General features: G+C 47.9%; 2 protein-coding genes and 1 long non-coding RNA gene across 7 annotated transcripts in view; 2 read left to right on the forward strand and 1 right to left on the reverse strand.

The window, feature by feature from the left end:
- Positions 1-16,626, forward strand: part of LOC137205822 (uncharacterized) — a 92,871-nt gene that overhangs the window by 5,478 nt on the left and 70,767 nt on the right. The gene's annotated exons all lie outside the window — the stretch shown is intronic.
- On the reverse strand, positions 182-10,181 carry LOC137205821 (sulfotransferase 1C4-like). Of its 5 annotated transcripts, none has more exons than XM_067704004.1 (7): positions 9,674-10,165; positions 6,883-7,008; positions 6,067-6,164; positions 5,558-5,783; positions 5,349-5,443; positions 2,279-2,459; positions 182-1,420 (listed from the first exon to the last, which is right to left on the reverse strand). In XM_067704004.1, exons 1-7 carry the CDS (start codon positions 9,825-9,827, stop codon positions 1,305-1,307), a joined length of 996 nt encoding a protein of 331 aa, XP_067560105.1. In that variant the 5' UTR covers positions 9,828-10,165; the 3' UTR covers positions 182-1,304. The 5 variants fall into 5 exon arrangements, with proteins under 5 accessions (XP_067560105.1, XP_067560107.1, XP_067560108.1 ...); XM_067704006.1 differs by having other exon boundaries at positions 5,657-5,783; positions 9,674-10,157; XM_067704007.1 differs by lacking the exon at positions 2,279-2,459 and having other exon boundaries at positions 9,674-10,181.
- Positions 370-4,243, forward strand: LOC137205824 (uncharacterized). The gene is made up of 2 exons (XR_010934300.1): positions 370-490; positions 2,205-4,243. It is a non-coding gene; the product is annotated as an uncharacterized lncRNA (long non-coding RNA).

Genomic DNA, 16,626 nt, shown 5'->3' on the forward strand with positions numbered 1-16,626 from the left:
AATGTAAAAAGTTGGCTTTTTAGATTTCCTTAACTGATATAGTATTTCAGTTACTTATTTTTGAGCATATTGTTTGCCATTTGGTTTGCAAAGAAGTATCTAGCAATGTCCCTATCTTGGAGAAAAAATAAACAAATGAAAATTTAAATATGCACAAAAGAGACAATGTAGACATCCAAGAGATAGCATGATATACTTTAATCTTAATCACAGAAGAATTATGCTAAGTGTAAAGGACTGCAGAAGAGCAGCAACCCTTCAGGTTGCAGTATCTGTAGGAAGATGGGAGACCTGTGCTGGTTATTGGACTTGTTGTCTATGTTTTGGATGGGTAGGAAGGAAGGAAAGGAAATGTCAGGAGGAGGCGGGGTGAAAGTGAAACTATCATCTGGGAACCTGTGAGATGCGCTCAGGCCCAGCGCAGGCACTCGTCGCTGAGGCAAGGAGGGTGACTGGCAGAATGAAATCCAGCTGGAAGGTGGTTTGGAAGGTCAGTCAACTGTGTCATATGGTTGTAGCTGCCTTTGAATTGATGGCTAAAAAGCTTGGGATTTATCTTCTAGGCAGCAAACATTCAGAATCATTGAAGGATTCTGAGCTAAAGAGAAATATAATGAGTCTTGTTGTGGGAAAACAAGCTTGGCTGATGTATGATGAACAGAGAAACGAGTTAGGTAGCTTATAGGCAAGAGGGAGAGGCTTCTGAACCGGGGGATGGCTGTAGAGATGAGACTTCCTGGAATTAAAACCAACGGATGTTGCTGATGGATTAGAGCAGGATTGCAGAGGCGCTGGAGGGAGGGAGGTTAAGGTGGGAGGCCGGGATGGATTGCGGCGCGGCTGGGCTGGGGGCGCGGGCCCCATTAAATGTAGAGGCCGTGGTGAGAGGCTGGGGTGGGTGCTCTGGAGTGACTTAGAAACAGAGTCACCTGATGGTTACTTGGCTACCAAGAAATTGCTAGAAATAACTGTTTACACATTTTAGTGCTGCATTTAAAAATTGGCTTGAACTTAATCTGTAAATTTTAGTGCGTTTTTGTGTGATGACCGAAGCATTTTTAATACGTTAACAAGCGCATGATCTGTGGAAAATTGACATGTGATGATAATTAGCAATGACGCCATGGTTTTCACGCTGCCACCCTGCCCACCCTCCACTTTGCCCTGACCTCTGATAGCCCTGTCACTTTTTTTAGGGTGAACAAAAGCAAACACAAGGAGCACTAGTGTGACTGCCTGAATCCAGTGTCACGTGGTTGGGGTAATCAGCTTTCACACTGATGGACTCTGGTTCTTTTAATTCCTTACAAGAATCGGATGTGGGAAGTTAGAGTGGTGTCAGCCATCTTCCTCTTGTGATCTTCATCAAATCTCTCGTTCTGGGCCACAGTGAAGTGATTCTTCCAATCTCCCACAGCCCCTGAAACAGACGTGGGGTGGTGGGTGTCAGTACCGTGGGGGGATTTGGATTTCTCTGTTCTCCCGTTTCTGTGTGAGGATTTCTACTCCCCGTCAGGGAGGGACAGAGCCGGGCAAACATTTCTCTGGCTGGCCTGGCAGTGTCTCCTCCTGGAAGGGGGAGGAATCGCCTGTCTGGCTTGTGGGTCGGGAGGTGACACGGCCGCGTGAACAGCAGGTCTGAGGAGCTCTCTTGTCCTTCCCTCCTGCCCGTCGCAGCACGCTCGGTGCTTGTGCCTGTGGCTGGCGTCCTGCAGGTAGAAGGGCCTGCTTCTTGAAGGACTCAACGTGCGGTTTTGAGAAAGGAGGGAAGAGAAAGAAGATTCCCCTCCAGTTCTCCACATGCAATCCCTGTTACCTTTCCCAGACTGCCTTTTCTACATAGTACTTACTGGCAACTATTATCCTGAGTTTTCGTGTGTTTTGGTCACTGCTGTGGACATTGCCCAGAACAGTGTCTGGCACATGGTAGCCACTCCAGTCAGTAAGTATGTTGGAGTGAATGGACCTCTCTGATAGCTTAGAGCCCTCCGGAAAGTGGATTCTTTGCTCCATCTGACTTAATTCTGTATGTTTTCACCTTATCAGCCAGAACTCCAGAAGGAAGGTGAGGATAAAGGGCTGGACTTAGACACCAAACCTCACTCTCCAGTTGTGGCTGAATGTTGATTTCATTTCATCTGTGGCTTCGTAAATTATTTTTTCCCAGAACCATTTATTATTGATCTTATTTTTCTTATCTATAGAGAAGAAACTCCCCGAAGACTCTGAAATATTGGACAATTCCTTTAAGATTATGGTGAAAAGGAAACATAAAAACCTTTTCTCATGAATGGAGAAATAGAGTGGTTCATGAATGGAGCTGGAATCGACGTGTAGTTTGCCATCGGGTTCTGCTTCATGACGTCAAATGAACTGTAATGGACAATTGTATCCAGAACTTTATCATCTAGGCTCTTTCCAATAAATTCTGCCAGCTTCAGAATTTCATGCTTTGGGTTCTATGATCAGAGTCAAAAGAAAAGACTTGATATAAGATAATTTATATCAATAAATAATAGTTTCAGAAGACTGTTGGAATGAATTAATGCTAGTAATCAGTAACATGTCATGAATTAAAATTTTAAAAAATCGTGTCTCACAAGTGCTCAGGTTTTCAGATGTGACTCACTTTGATGTGGTGACTGTATCAACTGGAGTCATTACGCTCTTCTTGTTCTAACATGGAAGCGTCAACTGAGCGTGTCAGTGAGACACTCACCACACAGTGACATGCAGTGCATGGGGCGCATGCCACAGAGGGATGTGTCCAGAATTAGGCCCAAATGTCCTGCTCTAGCCCGTCCAGCTAAATGCCCCACGGGGACAGCCACTGGACTGATGCTGCGAGCAGGTGTTGCAGCAGCGTTGGGGACCTGGCCACAGAGGCCCGTCTCCTGCTTCTCATGTGGACAGAAGTGGCCCCAGACTTTCCCAGTGGTGCCGGTGAGGGGGGCACGAGGGTGGGAGGGACTTCTTTGCACCCAACAGGCCCCGTGGCAGTAGCTGCAGTGCCCAGCTGGTCCAGGTGCTTCGGTGTCTCTGAGAAGGTTTCAGCCCCATTGTCGCCACTGTTTCCTCCTCAGAGGGATGCAGCCCTGGGGCGCTGTGGTGTGGGAAGGCCCCTGTGTCCGGGAGGAGTGGTGCGTTGCCGGTGGGAGCGTTTATCCCCGCCACTGTGTCTCCTGCTTTAAAATGGGCTCCCGCTTTGAAGCTTGGATGTCAAAAGTGCTTAATTTAGTTGGCCTCACACAGACTAGGAATCAGCAAGAGTGCTGAGAACTGTGCGCTCTGAGTGACCACAGGCAGGTGACAGCCCAGAGCATGATCGCAGAAACATGTAAGAGGGCGCTGGGGACCCTGAGGTTAGACTGCCTATTTCGGTGAAGTCTCCTCCTGGCATTCATAATGCATTAGGATCTACCCCAGGGATCTATACACCGTTCCCAGGGACACATCCTCCTTTGGCACTGCTATGACAATATGTGGGCAAGCGTCACCTACATGGACTTTCCCTGGTCTTAGCTTAGTAGCATCTGATATCATGGCCCCAGTTTGTCACATCCAGTCATAAAAGAGCAAACCCTTCCTTATAACCCCTGTCATAATATTCCTTGAGTGTCTATATCTGGAATCCTATGACGAGACAACTCTCTGAACTGCAGCAGTGCATATATGTATATGTGACCAGAGTCTCCTTTTGTATGCCCTCCTGTTGTTTAGTTTTTCGGTGCTCTCTTGTGGTGCTTGTACCAAGTAAACACAAGGGAGAGAATTTTATGATACCTGTATGGGTTGTCCTGCTAGCCCTGGAATCATGGTTCTGAGAATCCTAGAAATGTAATCCTAGAAACTTACCTATTTAAAAAAACCATACAGAACAGATCAGTGTTTGCCAGAGGTGGGAGGTGAAGTGGGTGAAGGGGGTCAAAATGTTCAAAATTCCAGTTGTAAGATAAACAAGTCCTAGGATGTAGTGTACATCATGGTGACGATAACTAATCACACTGTGTTGTATAATTAATAACATTGTGTCGTACAGTATAATAACACTGTGCCGAGAATAGATCTTAAAAGTTCTCACCACAAGAAAGAAAATTTTTGTCACTGTGTGTGGTGACAGATGTTGACTGATTATGGAGATAATTTCTCAGTACACACAAATGTCAAATCATTATCCTGTACACCTGAAACGAACATAATGTTACTTGTCAGTTGTATCTCAATAAAAAACATAGAAAAATGATGCTGTGTTTTTCACTCCTCAGATATTTTGTAGACACAACTGGATAAAGCCCAGTAGTGATGGAGCCTAAGAGAAATGCAGCTAAACTAATGTGCACAGGAATCCCCGATTAATCTTTTAAAACTGCACGTCTGACTTAGCAGGCCTGGCATGGGCTCTGAGAGGCCATGCAGCTGTCTGTGACGTACCTTTTGAGAACCAGGCTTTCTGTTATAAATTCTAGAACAGAGACTGTAATTCTGTATAGATCCCTGTATTCAGTGGAGTCACAGAAAGGACTGGGTAGATGACCATTTACAATATACTCTCATGACACCACCTCATTTAGTCGTTATAACAGCTCTTGGAGTGCATATTACTATCTCCTTTCTGCATGTAAGGAAACTAAATTCCTAGATGCTCAGCATCTTCACAAAGAATAATTGCCAGTAGGCAGTAAAGCCAGAACTGGGATTCAGGAATTTTGACTCTAAACCATTAGTGTTTCCCACTGCGCCATAATTTCTTTTTTTTTTTTTTTTTGCGGTACGCGGGCCTCTCACTGTTGTGGCCTCTCCTGTTGAGGAGCACAGGCTCCGGACGCGCAGGCTCAGCGGCCATGGCTCACGGGCCCAGCCGCTCTGCGGCATGCGAGATCTTCCCGGACTGGGGCACGAACCCGCGTCCCCTGCATCGGCAGGCGGACTCCCAACCACTGCGCCACCAGGGAAGCCCGCGCCATAATTTCTTAAACTGTTTCTTGAAACTATGACGTTCCTCAAGTACTAATAAAAAAACCCCAAAATATGCTAGATTTGTTTTCCCTTCTAAATGGAATTTAAAAGTCTACATACAAGGAGAAAAAAAGGCATCCCTCATTTTGCCATCCTCTGCCTATAAGGAAAAGGTGTCCCAGAGCCCAGAGCTCCAGGAAGCTCAGGTGAGACTGTGTGATACAGAAACTCATGACGTCCCAGGTGTTCTTTGATGCGTGGACAGCTGCAGCTGGTGAAATGTAGCGTCTTCTGTGCCCTGTTTCAATCTGTGAGTCCCTGATGGGGTCCGCACGTTATGACTGAAATATTTTCCGGCAGAGGGGAACATGTGAGGCGGCCCTGCTCCTTACCCTCTTCATGTCCTCGTAGAAGAGGTAGAGGATGCGGTGCTGGTCCTTGGCATCCCACCATCCCTTCACATGGTCGTACCAGGAGCCCCAACACACTGCAGGACGGGATCAGAAATAGGGCAGTGAGTCGCGGAAACCCAGCTGACAAGCACCCACCTGGGAGGAGAATCCTGAAGAGAGGGAGAAGGTCACGCTGGTGATTCCCTCACGGTGAAGAAGGCAGAGCCCCTGCTGTTCTAAGGAAATGCTTCTCTGTAGAGTATTTGAGGATTTTGAGAAAGGATGGGAACAAAGCTGAGTTCTCTCACCGTCCCCGGCCAGAAAACTCTCAAAGTACTCTTCCCAGGTTCCTGGAGCAGGAAGCCCTTTATTCATCCTGTGGAAGTGGTAATAAGACACCATGCTGTCCTTGGGGTTTCTTGCTACGTAGATCATCTGGGAGTAGAGGGAGGGAGGGAAGAAGCAAAACCAGGATTAGACCAACAGTTATGTTAGGGTGGGTATATTCCATACAGATGAATCTTTCCGATGCTGCATTCCTGTGATTTGGCTTTTGTGGGAGGTGGAAAGCATTCATATCAATTTGCATATTGATGATGTGACAAGGTGGACTCATTTTTTTTTTTTTTAACAAGCGAAGTGTTTTAAGAGGAAATGGATTGAGGACCAGTCTGAGGTCCTTCTAAGGGGTCAACTCTGAATTCCTTTGGCTCTTTACCTTACAGTTTTTCTCCAGGAAGGATGGTGGCAGCAAGTGGATGGGAAGGTGCGTCTTTAGGATCCGTGGTGAGGGCATTGCATTAGCTTGTTCCAAGCCTGTAAAATTAATTTTCAATGACTTCCCATTACTTTTCTCTATTTGCTTCAGAATCTTGCTGCTTTGTTATTACTACGTTAGGAACAGTTCCAGGCCGCCTGTAACTCTGTGGATCTCATCTGAGAGAATACTTGTAGCTCACGAATGGGTTTTTTGGGCTAGAGCAGTAGTTTTTGTTTTTGTTTTTGTTTTGCAGTACTCAGGCCTCTTACTGTTGTGGCCTCTCCCATTGCGGAGCACAGGCTCCGGACGCGCAGGCTCAGCAGCCATGGCTCACGGGCCCAGCCGCTCCGCAGCATGTTGGTTCCTCCCGGACCGGGGCACGAACCCGTGTCCCCTGCATCGGCAGGCGGACTCCCAACCACTGCGCCACCAGGGAAGCCTGGCTAGAGCAGTTTTTAACCATAACAATAAACCAAATAAAGAAGAACCTAAAAAATTCAAACCCTTCCACTATAAAATTATCTTACCTAGGCTCATCCTTGTGGAGTGAAGTTAATTTCTAATTGGAGAATCAAAACTTAACTTACTTTTGCATAAACAGTAACTTGATTAGAAAATGTCTGGAGTTAGAACGATGGCCAGATGGTGAGAAAGATAGTCACGGAGTCCATCGATGGTTGTTTGAATGCCTAGAATTCTGAGAGGGCTACTGGATAGTAAAAATCCCTGGTGGGTGTCTAGGCCCGGGGTCAGGTGCAGCTGTGCCGTACTCACCAGATTCCATGCCCGGGATTTTCCACTCGATGAAGGGGAATCGCTCGTGAGTAGGTGCCCGCTGGCTTCTGTCAATATCACCCTCATTTTGTATCAAGTCCACGATCTCCTGCGTCCAGGTTGTTCCTTATTCCCCAGGAAGATGAGGAAGCACAGGCTTTATCTACTGCAGTTCTTAGAATGTGACCAAACACTTGTTAGAGCAGCCGTGTGAACTTTAAAGCCAGCTTTATAATGGAATTCAGAAACCATCCTTCTTTGTTTATATCTTGTGTTATCATAATATGGTATGATATGGATTTTTATACAAAGACTCCAATCTGGAGTGGACATTAGATTCATAAATATATAGTTCTTTTTTTATTCTGTACAACCATTAATTAGGATTGTTATGCTATTGAGTTAGCTGCACAGTTCCTTAGAAAGGCAGAACGAGAGTCCTTCTCACAGTCCGCCAGCCTGTGATGTGGAGAGTCATCACGGTGTGGTCTTCAGACTCTGTTTCCCAAGTGTGTAGCATGGGCTTGCTACGCGGGAGGAGGCTCTTGTTATGTGTTGGCCGAATGAATGAAAGATTAGGGTTTAGTCTCCATTTTCACACTTTCCTCTATTTTACCTGAAAGGCTAAAAAGTGCATTCCCTAGGCTCCTTTGCTGCCGAGATTCTAAATGTCCTGAGATCTGATTTACATTCTGGGATTTGAGGGAAGGAGGCAGAGGTCTGATTGATAGAAGATGTGCAGAGGCCACTCCGCATTTTGCTGCCTGGAACCTCGACCCAGAGGCTGCGCCCTCACTGCCCCCGCTGCCCCCGAGAAGGGCCTCTGTCTCCCAGCTCCGGTCAGCTCCTGCGGGCCGCCCCATCCTGACCAGCGTGGGGCTGCCACCTGACCTTCGGCCTTGGCTGAAGACTACTGACCAGACACCTGACTGAGTCCGTGGCAGGAGGAGGCTGGGAGACTGAGCTCTGAGTCCTGGGTCTGGGCTGGTCAACTCTGGTTACGAGACCCTTTCTCATGCTCCCAATTCAGCACTTCTAGGTCTGCCAGGGGGCACAGCTTAGGAAACAAGAGAGCAGCTGCAGTTTACATCCTCGACCAGTTAGCTTCTAATATTTTCTGACACCAACTCTTTCATTACAGGATCCAGGACCAATATTTCTTTAGCTATTGACTCAAAGGAAGTTCAAGTGTACTCGCTTTGTGTGTTTATTCTGCATTGACAGCCACGGGTTAACGCTGGGGCAGACTCCAGTGCGACTGGAGGTTCAGGGTCAGATCGTCCCCTAGCAGTCAGCGGTTCTGCAGTGTGTTTATCTCACCTCAGTCACAGAGCACTTATTATTCTGCTAAAAAGTTAGGTGTGAACCATTCCATGATCTGAGCTTGTTTCTTCCCTCTGATCAGTAGAGCCTTTATTAGTGCACAGGTTTTGTGTGATTGACTAAATATTACCTTAGCGGGCAAGTGCTTCGCTTTTTGAGCGTGGTATTTGCATTGTACGGTCCTGCTTGCCCCTAACCCATGAAAACCCTAAATGAACCAAATCTTAATGCTCACATATGGCAGGTGGAGAAAAGATGAATGATTAAGCATTGTACTGAAATTATGGTAATAAATTAAGAGTTGTGGGTGAAATTAAGGCAGTGAGATGTGATCCCCACCAGTGGGTACTTTCAGAAATTCACATTTAGAAAATTTTAATTCTGATCAGACTCATGATGAGTAAGATCAGAAAATCAGGGCTGATATGAAACCGATGGACGGGTGAGTCTAAGGCCCCATCTACCTGTAGAGCCTTTTGTCAGATTGTTACAGATAAAGGCAAAGGGGGTGGAGCGTGTGTGTGTGTGTGTGTGTGTGCACATGTGTGTGAGCATGTAGCAGAAGTTATTGACATGGAGCTTGACTTTGCAGAGAGCAGATGTCAGTGCAATTGGGGTATGAGTTGAATACTGTATTTTTGGTCTAACTGTAGATATACACAAATAACTGCAGAGAACTCTTTCTCTCTGCTCACCCCCGCATTTTTATGATGCAGTGGCTGAGCTCAAGTTTGTCTTGTTTCTTCAGTGACTTTGTTAAACTGACTATTGAAATAAGAAAGTAGGTTCACAACCTACCACCAGGGAGGGTGGAAATTAAGAGAGTATTTCTGGGACCCTGAGCTGGGAGACTTACAAGCTCAGCATTGCAGAGCCCAAGCCCCTCCTCTTCCCTAGATCAGGCGGGGTCCCCTGTCTGGCTCTGCTATATGGGCCTGTGCTGGGAACAAGTAAGGCAGCAAGTCTGGCCCCTTTGTTTTGGGCTGTTTGATTCACTCTCTTTCAGGGAAGTAAAAAAACAGGTACATCACAGAAAGAATTAAATTCTTAAGATGTGTAGGTCATTTTAATATTTTTTGTGTGGTTTCAGCTACTACCTGTGATTTGTCTTGGCAGTATCACTCTGCCCAGTCAACAGCTTTCCACTCAAATCCAGGTCGGTTTCTTTATTTCATTATTATTATTATTTTTTGTTGCGGCACGTGGGCCTCTCACTGTTGTGGCCTCTCCCGTTGCGGAGCACAGGCTCCGGACGCGCAGGCTCAGCAGCCATGGCTCACGGGCCCAGCCGCTCCGCGGCATGTGGGATCTTCCCGGACCGGGGCACGAACCCGTGTCCCCTGCATCGGCAGGCGGACTCTCAACCACTGCGCCACCAGGGAAGCCCTCTTTATTTCATTATTGATGCATCTTTCCTGCTTCTCTTCCTAACCCCCCTCTGCATCTCCCCCCCATCCCTCCCGCCTACCTGCTTTCGGGTAGGTGGAAATGAGCAGATCATCAGGCCTGGCTTGGAAGTTCCAGATCTGATCCCAGGTGTCACAGGTGGGCGTGGGCTGCAGAATCCCCTCCACGTAGTCCACAGCCAGGCGCTCCGTGCCGTCATATTTTAAATCCTCCATTTTGTTCAAGGCCAAGAGTGTTGGATATCAGATTTCTGCTCCAGGAAAGTGTTACTCTCAGTCAGCTCAGAGCTGCGTTCTTGGCATCGTACAGACAGGGCAGAGCTCAGACCTCAGGTCCTGCCTTGGGCTGGCAGTCGAGGGGGAGCCCATCCAGGGAGCTGGGACTCTTGTTTAGGACTTTGCACACAGCGCAAAGTCCTCAACAGCCCCAGCGGGGCTCTGATGTAGCCGCCGAGCCCTCGGCTCCTGGCTGCCGTTCAGGGTTCTGTGCGCATTCAGCCCTGCTCTTCTGTACCGTTAGCAAGAGTCAGTGCCACCTCACTTGTAGTTCTCCTCTGTGTCCACAAAATAATTCACAGATCTCCATTAATTGTTTCTTCTGGGAATTTTAAGCTAATTAAGAAGTTGCAGGGAATCTGCCCGCGGGATTACAGGTTGCAACGCAGAATGCCTACGCCGAAAGGCTGGAGGGAAGTTTCTGTGCTGCTAACAATGACAGCCTAGATTGAACCTCCCAGCACAGATGGCCGAAGGGGTCAGCATTGTTATTTTTAAGAGTAAAGTAAACGAGGCTCTAATAGCGAAGGTTCCCTTCCTGTTGTAGGCTGTTCAGTGTCCGTATCAGTCGGTGTCTGTTCACAGCTAATAAAACATGTTTGTCTTACTTGAAGCCAAGTGGATGCAAAAACTTGGGAGCTACAGAACACACACCCTCTGGCGTCCTCCTTCCTGGAGTTCACCTCCCAGCCTCGTGCCACATCCCCTGTAAGCCTCTTGTTTTCCTAAAAGCCTTGCTGCTTATTTATCCTCCTTGTGCCTTTCCTTGGAATCATTCCTGGCTGCAGCGGAGTTTTTTTCCCTCCTATTTCCACCACAACCCTTCTCGGCTGACCACCTCGAAAACAAGACCAGACCTGCCCAGGTCTCCTGTTTCTCCTTGTGATATAATCGAGAACACGTCTGGTCTTTGTCTCCGGTTCCCGATGCCGAGTTTCAAAAGCCCTTTTAAGTCCCTGAGTGATTGGAGCCTTTGGTTGTTCACCGTGAGTCCCTTTAGACCACACCTGAGTTGGTGCCAACGAGGTGACACCTGCTGGGCCCATAGACAGTTCCAGGGGAGGGGCCGCCATGGCAGAAGATCAAGTGTGTGATCACGGGGTTGGGCCTTTCCATCCCATCCCCCCTCCAGGGAGAGGAGAGGGTCTTGGAGAGTGGGGTCAGCCGTGTGGCCAGTGACATGAGAACCCACGAACCCCGGACCCCGAGGCTCTGTGCAGCTTCCCGGCCGGTGAGCGCAGTGAGGGGCCGGGCCAGGGGGGTGCCGTGCCCAGGCTCCACGAGGACAGGGGGATAGGGCACGGCAGCTCTGCTCCCTCTGTCCCAGACCTTGCTCCCAGCACCTCTTCCATTTGGCTGTTGTGATCTGAATCCTCTATGATGAAACTGTAACTGTAGGTGTAGCGCTTTCAGTGAGTCCTGAAAGCACCATTATGGATGCTATGGGGGTCATGGGGACCCTCCACACTTAGAGCTGGTTGGTCAGAAGCACAGATGGTCCCCACGACTCATGGGTGCATCTGGGGGGGGGGTCTTGGGAAAGACTTTGCCCTTGACCTCTGGGTCTGCGCTAACCCCTGGTGGTCAGTGTCAGTACGGAAGCCAGTTGACAGAGAACCACCCTGAGATGCCTCTCCTGCCCCCAGCTGCCCCAGATGCTGTTCCTGCCGGCAGGAGTCTCCCTTCTTGCTTAAACCACTTCCCACCCAGACCTTCACAGCACCCCACGAGGGCCTCCGCGTGGCACCCCTGCGGTACCTGGGAGCCCAGGGTGTGCACACTGCCCGCTTTGCAGCCCTGATGCCCCCCGTGTCCCCCCTCCTGTGTCCCCGTGCCTCCCGCAGGCACAGGCTCTCGCCGCCGTGGCTGTCCTTCATTTCCCGGCTTCACCCTCTGGCTCAGGCTCACCTGCGTCTGAACCTTCAGATCTTCTTTAACGTCCTCCCTAAACAGCCCCTCTCTGGAGAGCCTGTCCCTGAACTTGGGTGCCTCCCCTTTCATTGCTGGTGGCCCTGTCCTGTCCTTTGGAGCAGCCGTCCGCACTCAGCCCCGTGTCCTCCCCTGTCCGCCGCAGCACGGAAACTGGGCTCTGCCCGTGTCCTCAGCGCAGCCGGCCCTGTGGCTGGCGCCTGTGTCCTCTGCAGAAGGGAAGAGGGAAACGAACTGGAGAACCGAGGGAGTGAGGTCTGGGAGCCACCACCGTGCCGGGGTTAGGCGAGCTGGTGGCTGAGGCTGGGGGTCTGAGACGGAAGGCAGACACCGGACGCCTGCCCTGACCCCTGCACCAGCTCCCGGCAGCCGAGGGCTGTGGACGGGGTGCTGACCCTCTGTGCCCCTGCACCCCGACTTTGCTCTGAAAATGGGGGTCATGACAGCCTCTGCCTATGGAGTTGTTGTGCGAATGAAAGTGTGTTTACCGCTCAGCAACCTTATCTGTGAATAATGAGCCATGACTATGGGCCCCTCTTCCCATGTGACCTCAGGGCGATGCCTGGGCTCTCCCTGCCCCTCAGCCTCCCTGTCGGCTGTCGGGAGATGGATGGATGCCTGGGACCAAGACTGCCAGGTGGAATTCCTGGCCCTCACGTGCATTTTAAAAGACTTAGGAAAATTATCTGTGGCTTTTCAGAAAAATTTCTTTCTCTGGTCTTTATAGCTCTGTGTGCCAGCAGAGTAGAGAGCTGGGGAGCGTAGCAACATCTTGGCAGTTTTGTTTAGTCCCTTGTGTGCTGGGGATGGAGGGCTGGGAGACAGGGAGAAAATGCCCCCTGTCCCCGAAGAGGACTGGCTGAGGTTGAAATAGACCTGGGGATAGTTGAAGATTTCAAATAACCTGAAAATTTTCATGACTGCACGGATGGTTCCTATTCTCATTTAACATTTTTCCCCAATAATATCAATACTTTGTCACAAGTTCAGGAAAATTAAATAAAGTGTTGTACTTAGTTATTATAAAATTCACGTGGTGCTAAGTCTCCATCTGCTAAGCGTTGCTTTGGAATTCCAAATCTCTGGGGTTGGATTGAAGCTGCCCCGTGTAGACTTTCTAGTCACTCAATCCCTTCTGAGCCATTTTAGCCTCACGGGATTAATGTAAGAATTGAGGCATGTAAGTCATTCTGCGGTGTTGGCACACGGTAGGCACCAGAGGTAAAGTCACTGCCCTTTCTCTCCTAAGTCTTCCTGGTTCCTCTTTCCCACTGTTTTCCTCCAGGTGTGGGGAGGAGACCCCCTCCTGCCCTCTCTGGATGTCCCAGGTGCAAACCAGGGGCTTGTCTAGGCCTCACATGTGATCCCTTTGAAAAAATTACAAAGGGGCTTTCTAACCTGCTTTTCTTAGGAAAAGTCAGAATGCAGGTCATTTTTCTTAAACAGGTTCTTGTTTGTATGTTTTTACAGAAGGAGCAGGTCTAAAACATATTTTGGTTCAGCAGACTGTTTTAAAAGACAACTATTGGGAAGTGGGCTAAGCTCGTACTGAATAAAATTGAACTGAAATTGTCTTTATTCCTTGAATCAGCCTTTCGCTTATTGGGCTTTTTGTAAATTCCTCAATTGTTATCCAATCCTTGAGACCAAGTCAGGAGGAAAGAGGAGGAACAGGGCCATGGTCAGTATGACCGGAACGACATCCAGACTGTGTGGGACCAGGGCTCGTCTGGGGTCACGCACAGCCCATCCCACCTTCTGATTCGGTGGCCTTGTGGCCACACTGCTGCAGGGCTCGGCTCTAGGAGCTGAGGAGGGAGAAAACCAAAGTCAGAGGAAGTGTATTAGTTAGTACTTGCCGCTTCAATCAACTGCAGAGATTGGGTTGGTTCTGAACTCGTAGTGAAGTAAAGGAAGGATGCACGAAACCTTCAATCTCAGATCATCCCTTAAAACAAAACCCCAAGAATCTTTACATTCTTGGAAGAATAAAAAGCTGGTCAAAATACAGAGCATCCAGTTATATTTGAATTTCAGGTAAACGACAAATGAATTTTTAGAATGAGCCTGTCCCATGCAATATTGGGGACATATTTATACTTACAAAAATCATCTGTTGTTCTGTATTTTATCTGGAAACTCTGTGTGGGCGGGAGGTTGCTAGCTCAGTCTAACTTCAAAGCAGCAAAGCTCCGGAGGCTTAATCAGTGGATTAGAAACACAGGGAAGCGGAAAGCCCTTTGGACGCTCTCGTGGCTCCCCACTGGCTCATGGGGAGATGTGTGCTGTCTGCACTTTCCAGTGATTTGAGTCCTTGCAGCTTGCTGCTCGGGGCTGGACATCTGTCAGCTTCTTTTGTGGCTATGGTACCGCTTACCATCACTGTACCATTCAGTATACAATACTGAATGTGAGTGTAAAACATCTAGACAGACTTCAAACTTGTAGACCAGCCTAGGAAAGCCTTCTGTGCTCTTGCAAGGAAAGGAATGCTAAGATAAGTTGCTAATATCACTACTCTTGCTAATGAAAATATTAATCTCATGCTAAAAATATTGTTTCCTTAATTTTTTTATCAGAACTAAGCAACAGAATCAATGAAATTTGTTCTATTTTCAGTTTTCCCACTAGTTACAAGAACAGAATCCCTCAGTATCCTGGGGATTGGTTCCAGAACTCCCGCAGATACCAAAATCCACGGAAGCTCAGGTGCCTTATGTAAAATGGCACAGTACCATCGGCCCTCTGTATCCAGGGTTTCTGCACCTGCGGACTTAACCAACTGTTGAACGTGTAAGTACAGGCACACATCCTTTTATTGTGCTTCGCTTTATTGCACTTTGCAGATACTACATTTTTTACAGATTGAAGGTTTGTGGCAGCTCTGCAATGAGCAAGTCTATCAGCTCCATTTTCCCAATGGCATTTGCTCACTTCTCTGCGTCAGATTTTGGTAATTCTCGCAATATTTCAATCTTTTTCATTATTATTATATTTGTTATGATGATCACAGATCACCATAACAGATGTTACTCTTGTAAAGGTTTTGGGGGGCCATTAACTGCACCCATATAAGACGGTGAGCTTAATCAATAACGTTGTGTGCGTTCAAAGTCCACCGACTGCTGTTCCCCCATCTCTCTCTCTCTCCTCAGGCCCTTCCCTGTTCCCTGACAGGCAGCAATATTGAAGTTAGGCCAGTTAATAACCCTACAATGGCTCTAAGTGTTCAAGTGAAAGGAAGACTCACACGTCTCTCACTTTAAATCAAAAGCTAGAAAAAATTAAGCTTAGTGAGGAAGGCATGTCGAAAGCCGAGACAGGCTGAAAGCTGGGGTTCTTGCACCAGTCAGCCAAGTTGTGACTGCAAAGGAAAAGTTCTTCAAGGAAATTAAAAGTGCTACTTCAGTGAAACACAGGAATGACAAGAATGGAAAATAGCCTTCTTGCTGATTGCAGAGAGTCTCGGTGTCTGGACAGAAGATGAAACCAGCCACAACGTTCCCTTAAGCCAAAGTCTAATCCAGATCAAGGCCCTGCCTCTCTTCAGTTCTTGAAGGCTGAGAGATGTGAGGAAGCTGCAGGAGAAAAGTCTGAAGCCGGCGAGGTCGGTTCTTGAGGTTTCAGGAAAGAAGCTGCCTCCGTAACATGAAAGAGCGAGAGGAAGCAGCAAGTGCTGGTGTAGAAGCTGCAGCGAGTCATCCAGAAGATCCAGCTAAGAGAATTCACGAAGCTACACTGAACAACAGCTTTTCAATGCAGATGAAACAGCCTCCTATTGGAAGATGCCATCTAGGACTTTCATAGCTAAAGAAGTCAATGCCTGGGGCTTCCCTGGTGGCGCAGTGGTTGGGAGTCCGCCTGCCGATGCAGGGGACGCGGGTTCGTGCCCGGTCCGGGAAGATCCCACATGCCGTGGAGCGGCTGGGCCCGTGAGCCATGGCCGCTGAGCCTGCATGTCCCGAGCCTGTGCTCTGCAACGGGAGAGGCCACAGCAGTGAAAGGCCCGCGTACCGCAAAAAAAAAAAAAAAAAAGATGTCTTCATGCTGCTGTGTGTAAATCTGTTGATTCTGGTTAATTGCTTTCTGATAGCAATGTATGCGTCCACCACATTATACCGATTTACCCTCCCCGTCCGGCAGTGGGCACCCAGGTAGCCTTCAACTCTCAGCACAGGGACGGCTGGAGGAACAGGGGTGTGAGCGTCCCCTATACATGCTCCCTTATGGGGCTGCATACCCATTTACTTGGGCTCTGTACCTACAGCTGGAATTTCTGGGTCGAAGAGTGTTTGTTTCCTCATTTTGACGTGTTGCTAGGTTGCTCTCCTGTCCACCGTCACCAGCAGGACATTATCTGGCTTTCCAACCTTTGCTTCTGTAACAGATATGAAATGACAGCCCATGGTTTTCCTTTGCAGTTATTCTTATTTACTAATGATTTTGAGCATCTCTTCAAATATTTGGTCATTTTTTGTATTTTCTCTTCTGAAAATTGCCTTCCTCAAGGTCCCCTTTGCCCATCTTTCTATTTGGGTTTTATCTTTTTCTCACCAATTTGAGAGTCTCTTGTATATTCTGAATATGGGTCTTCTGTGGTTTTAGACATCACAAATAACTTTCGTCATTCAGTTTTCTTTTTATTAGCCTTTTTTATGGTGCTCTTTGATGAACAGAAATTAAAATTTTTGATGTCTCAAATTCATTAAGTATTTTTGCCTTTTGTTTCGTACTTTTGAAATTTTGTTGAAAAAAAATCCTTTTGCTCTTAGGTCTCAGAGGTCTTTGTGAATTTTATTCTCATAATTTC

This window comes from Pseudorca crassidens, chromosome 14 (genome assembly GCF_039906515.1).
Source record: "Pseudorca crassidens isolate mPseCra1 chromosome 14, mPseCra1.hap1, whole genome shotgun sequence".
Lineage (NCBI taxonomy): Eukaryota > Metazoa > Chordata > Mammalia > Artiodactyla > Delphinidae > Pseudorca > Pseudorca crassidens.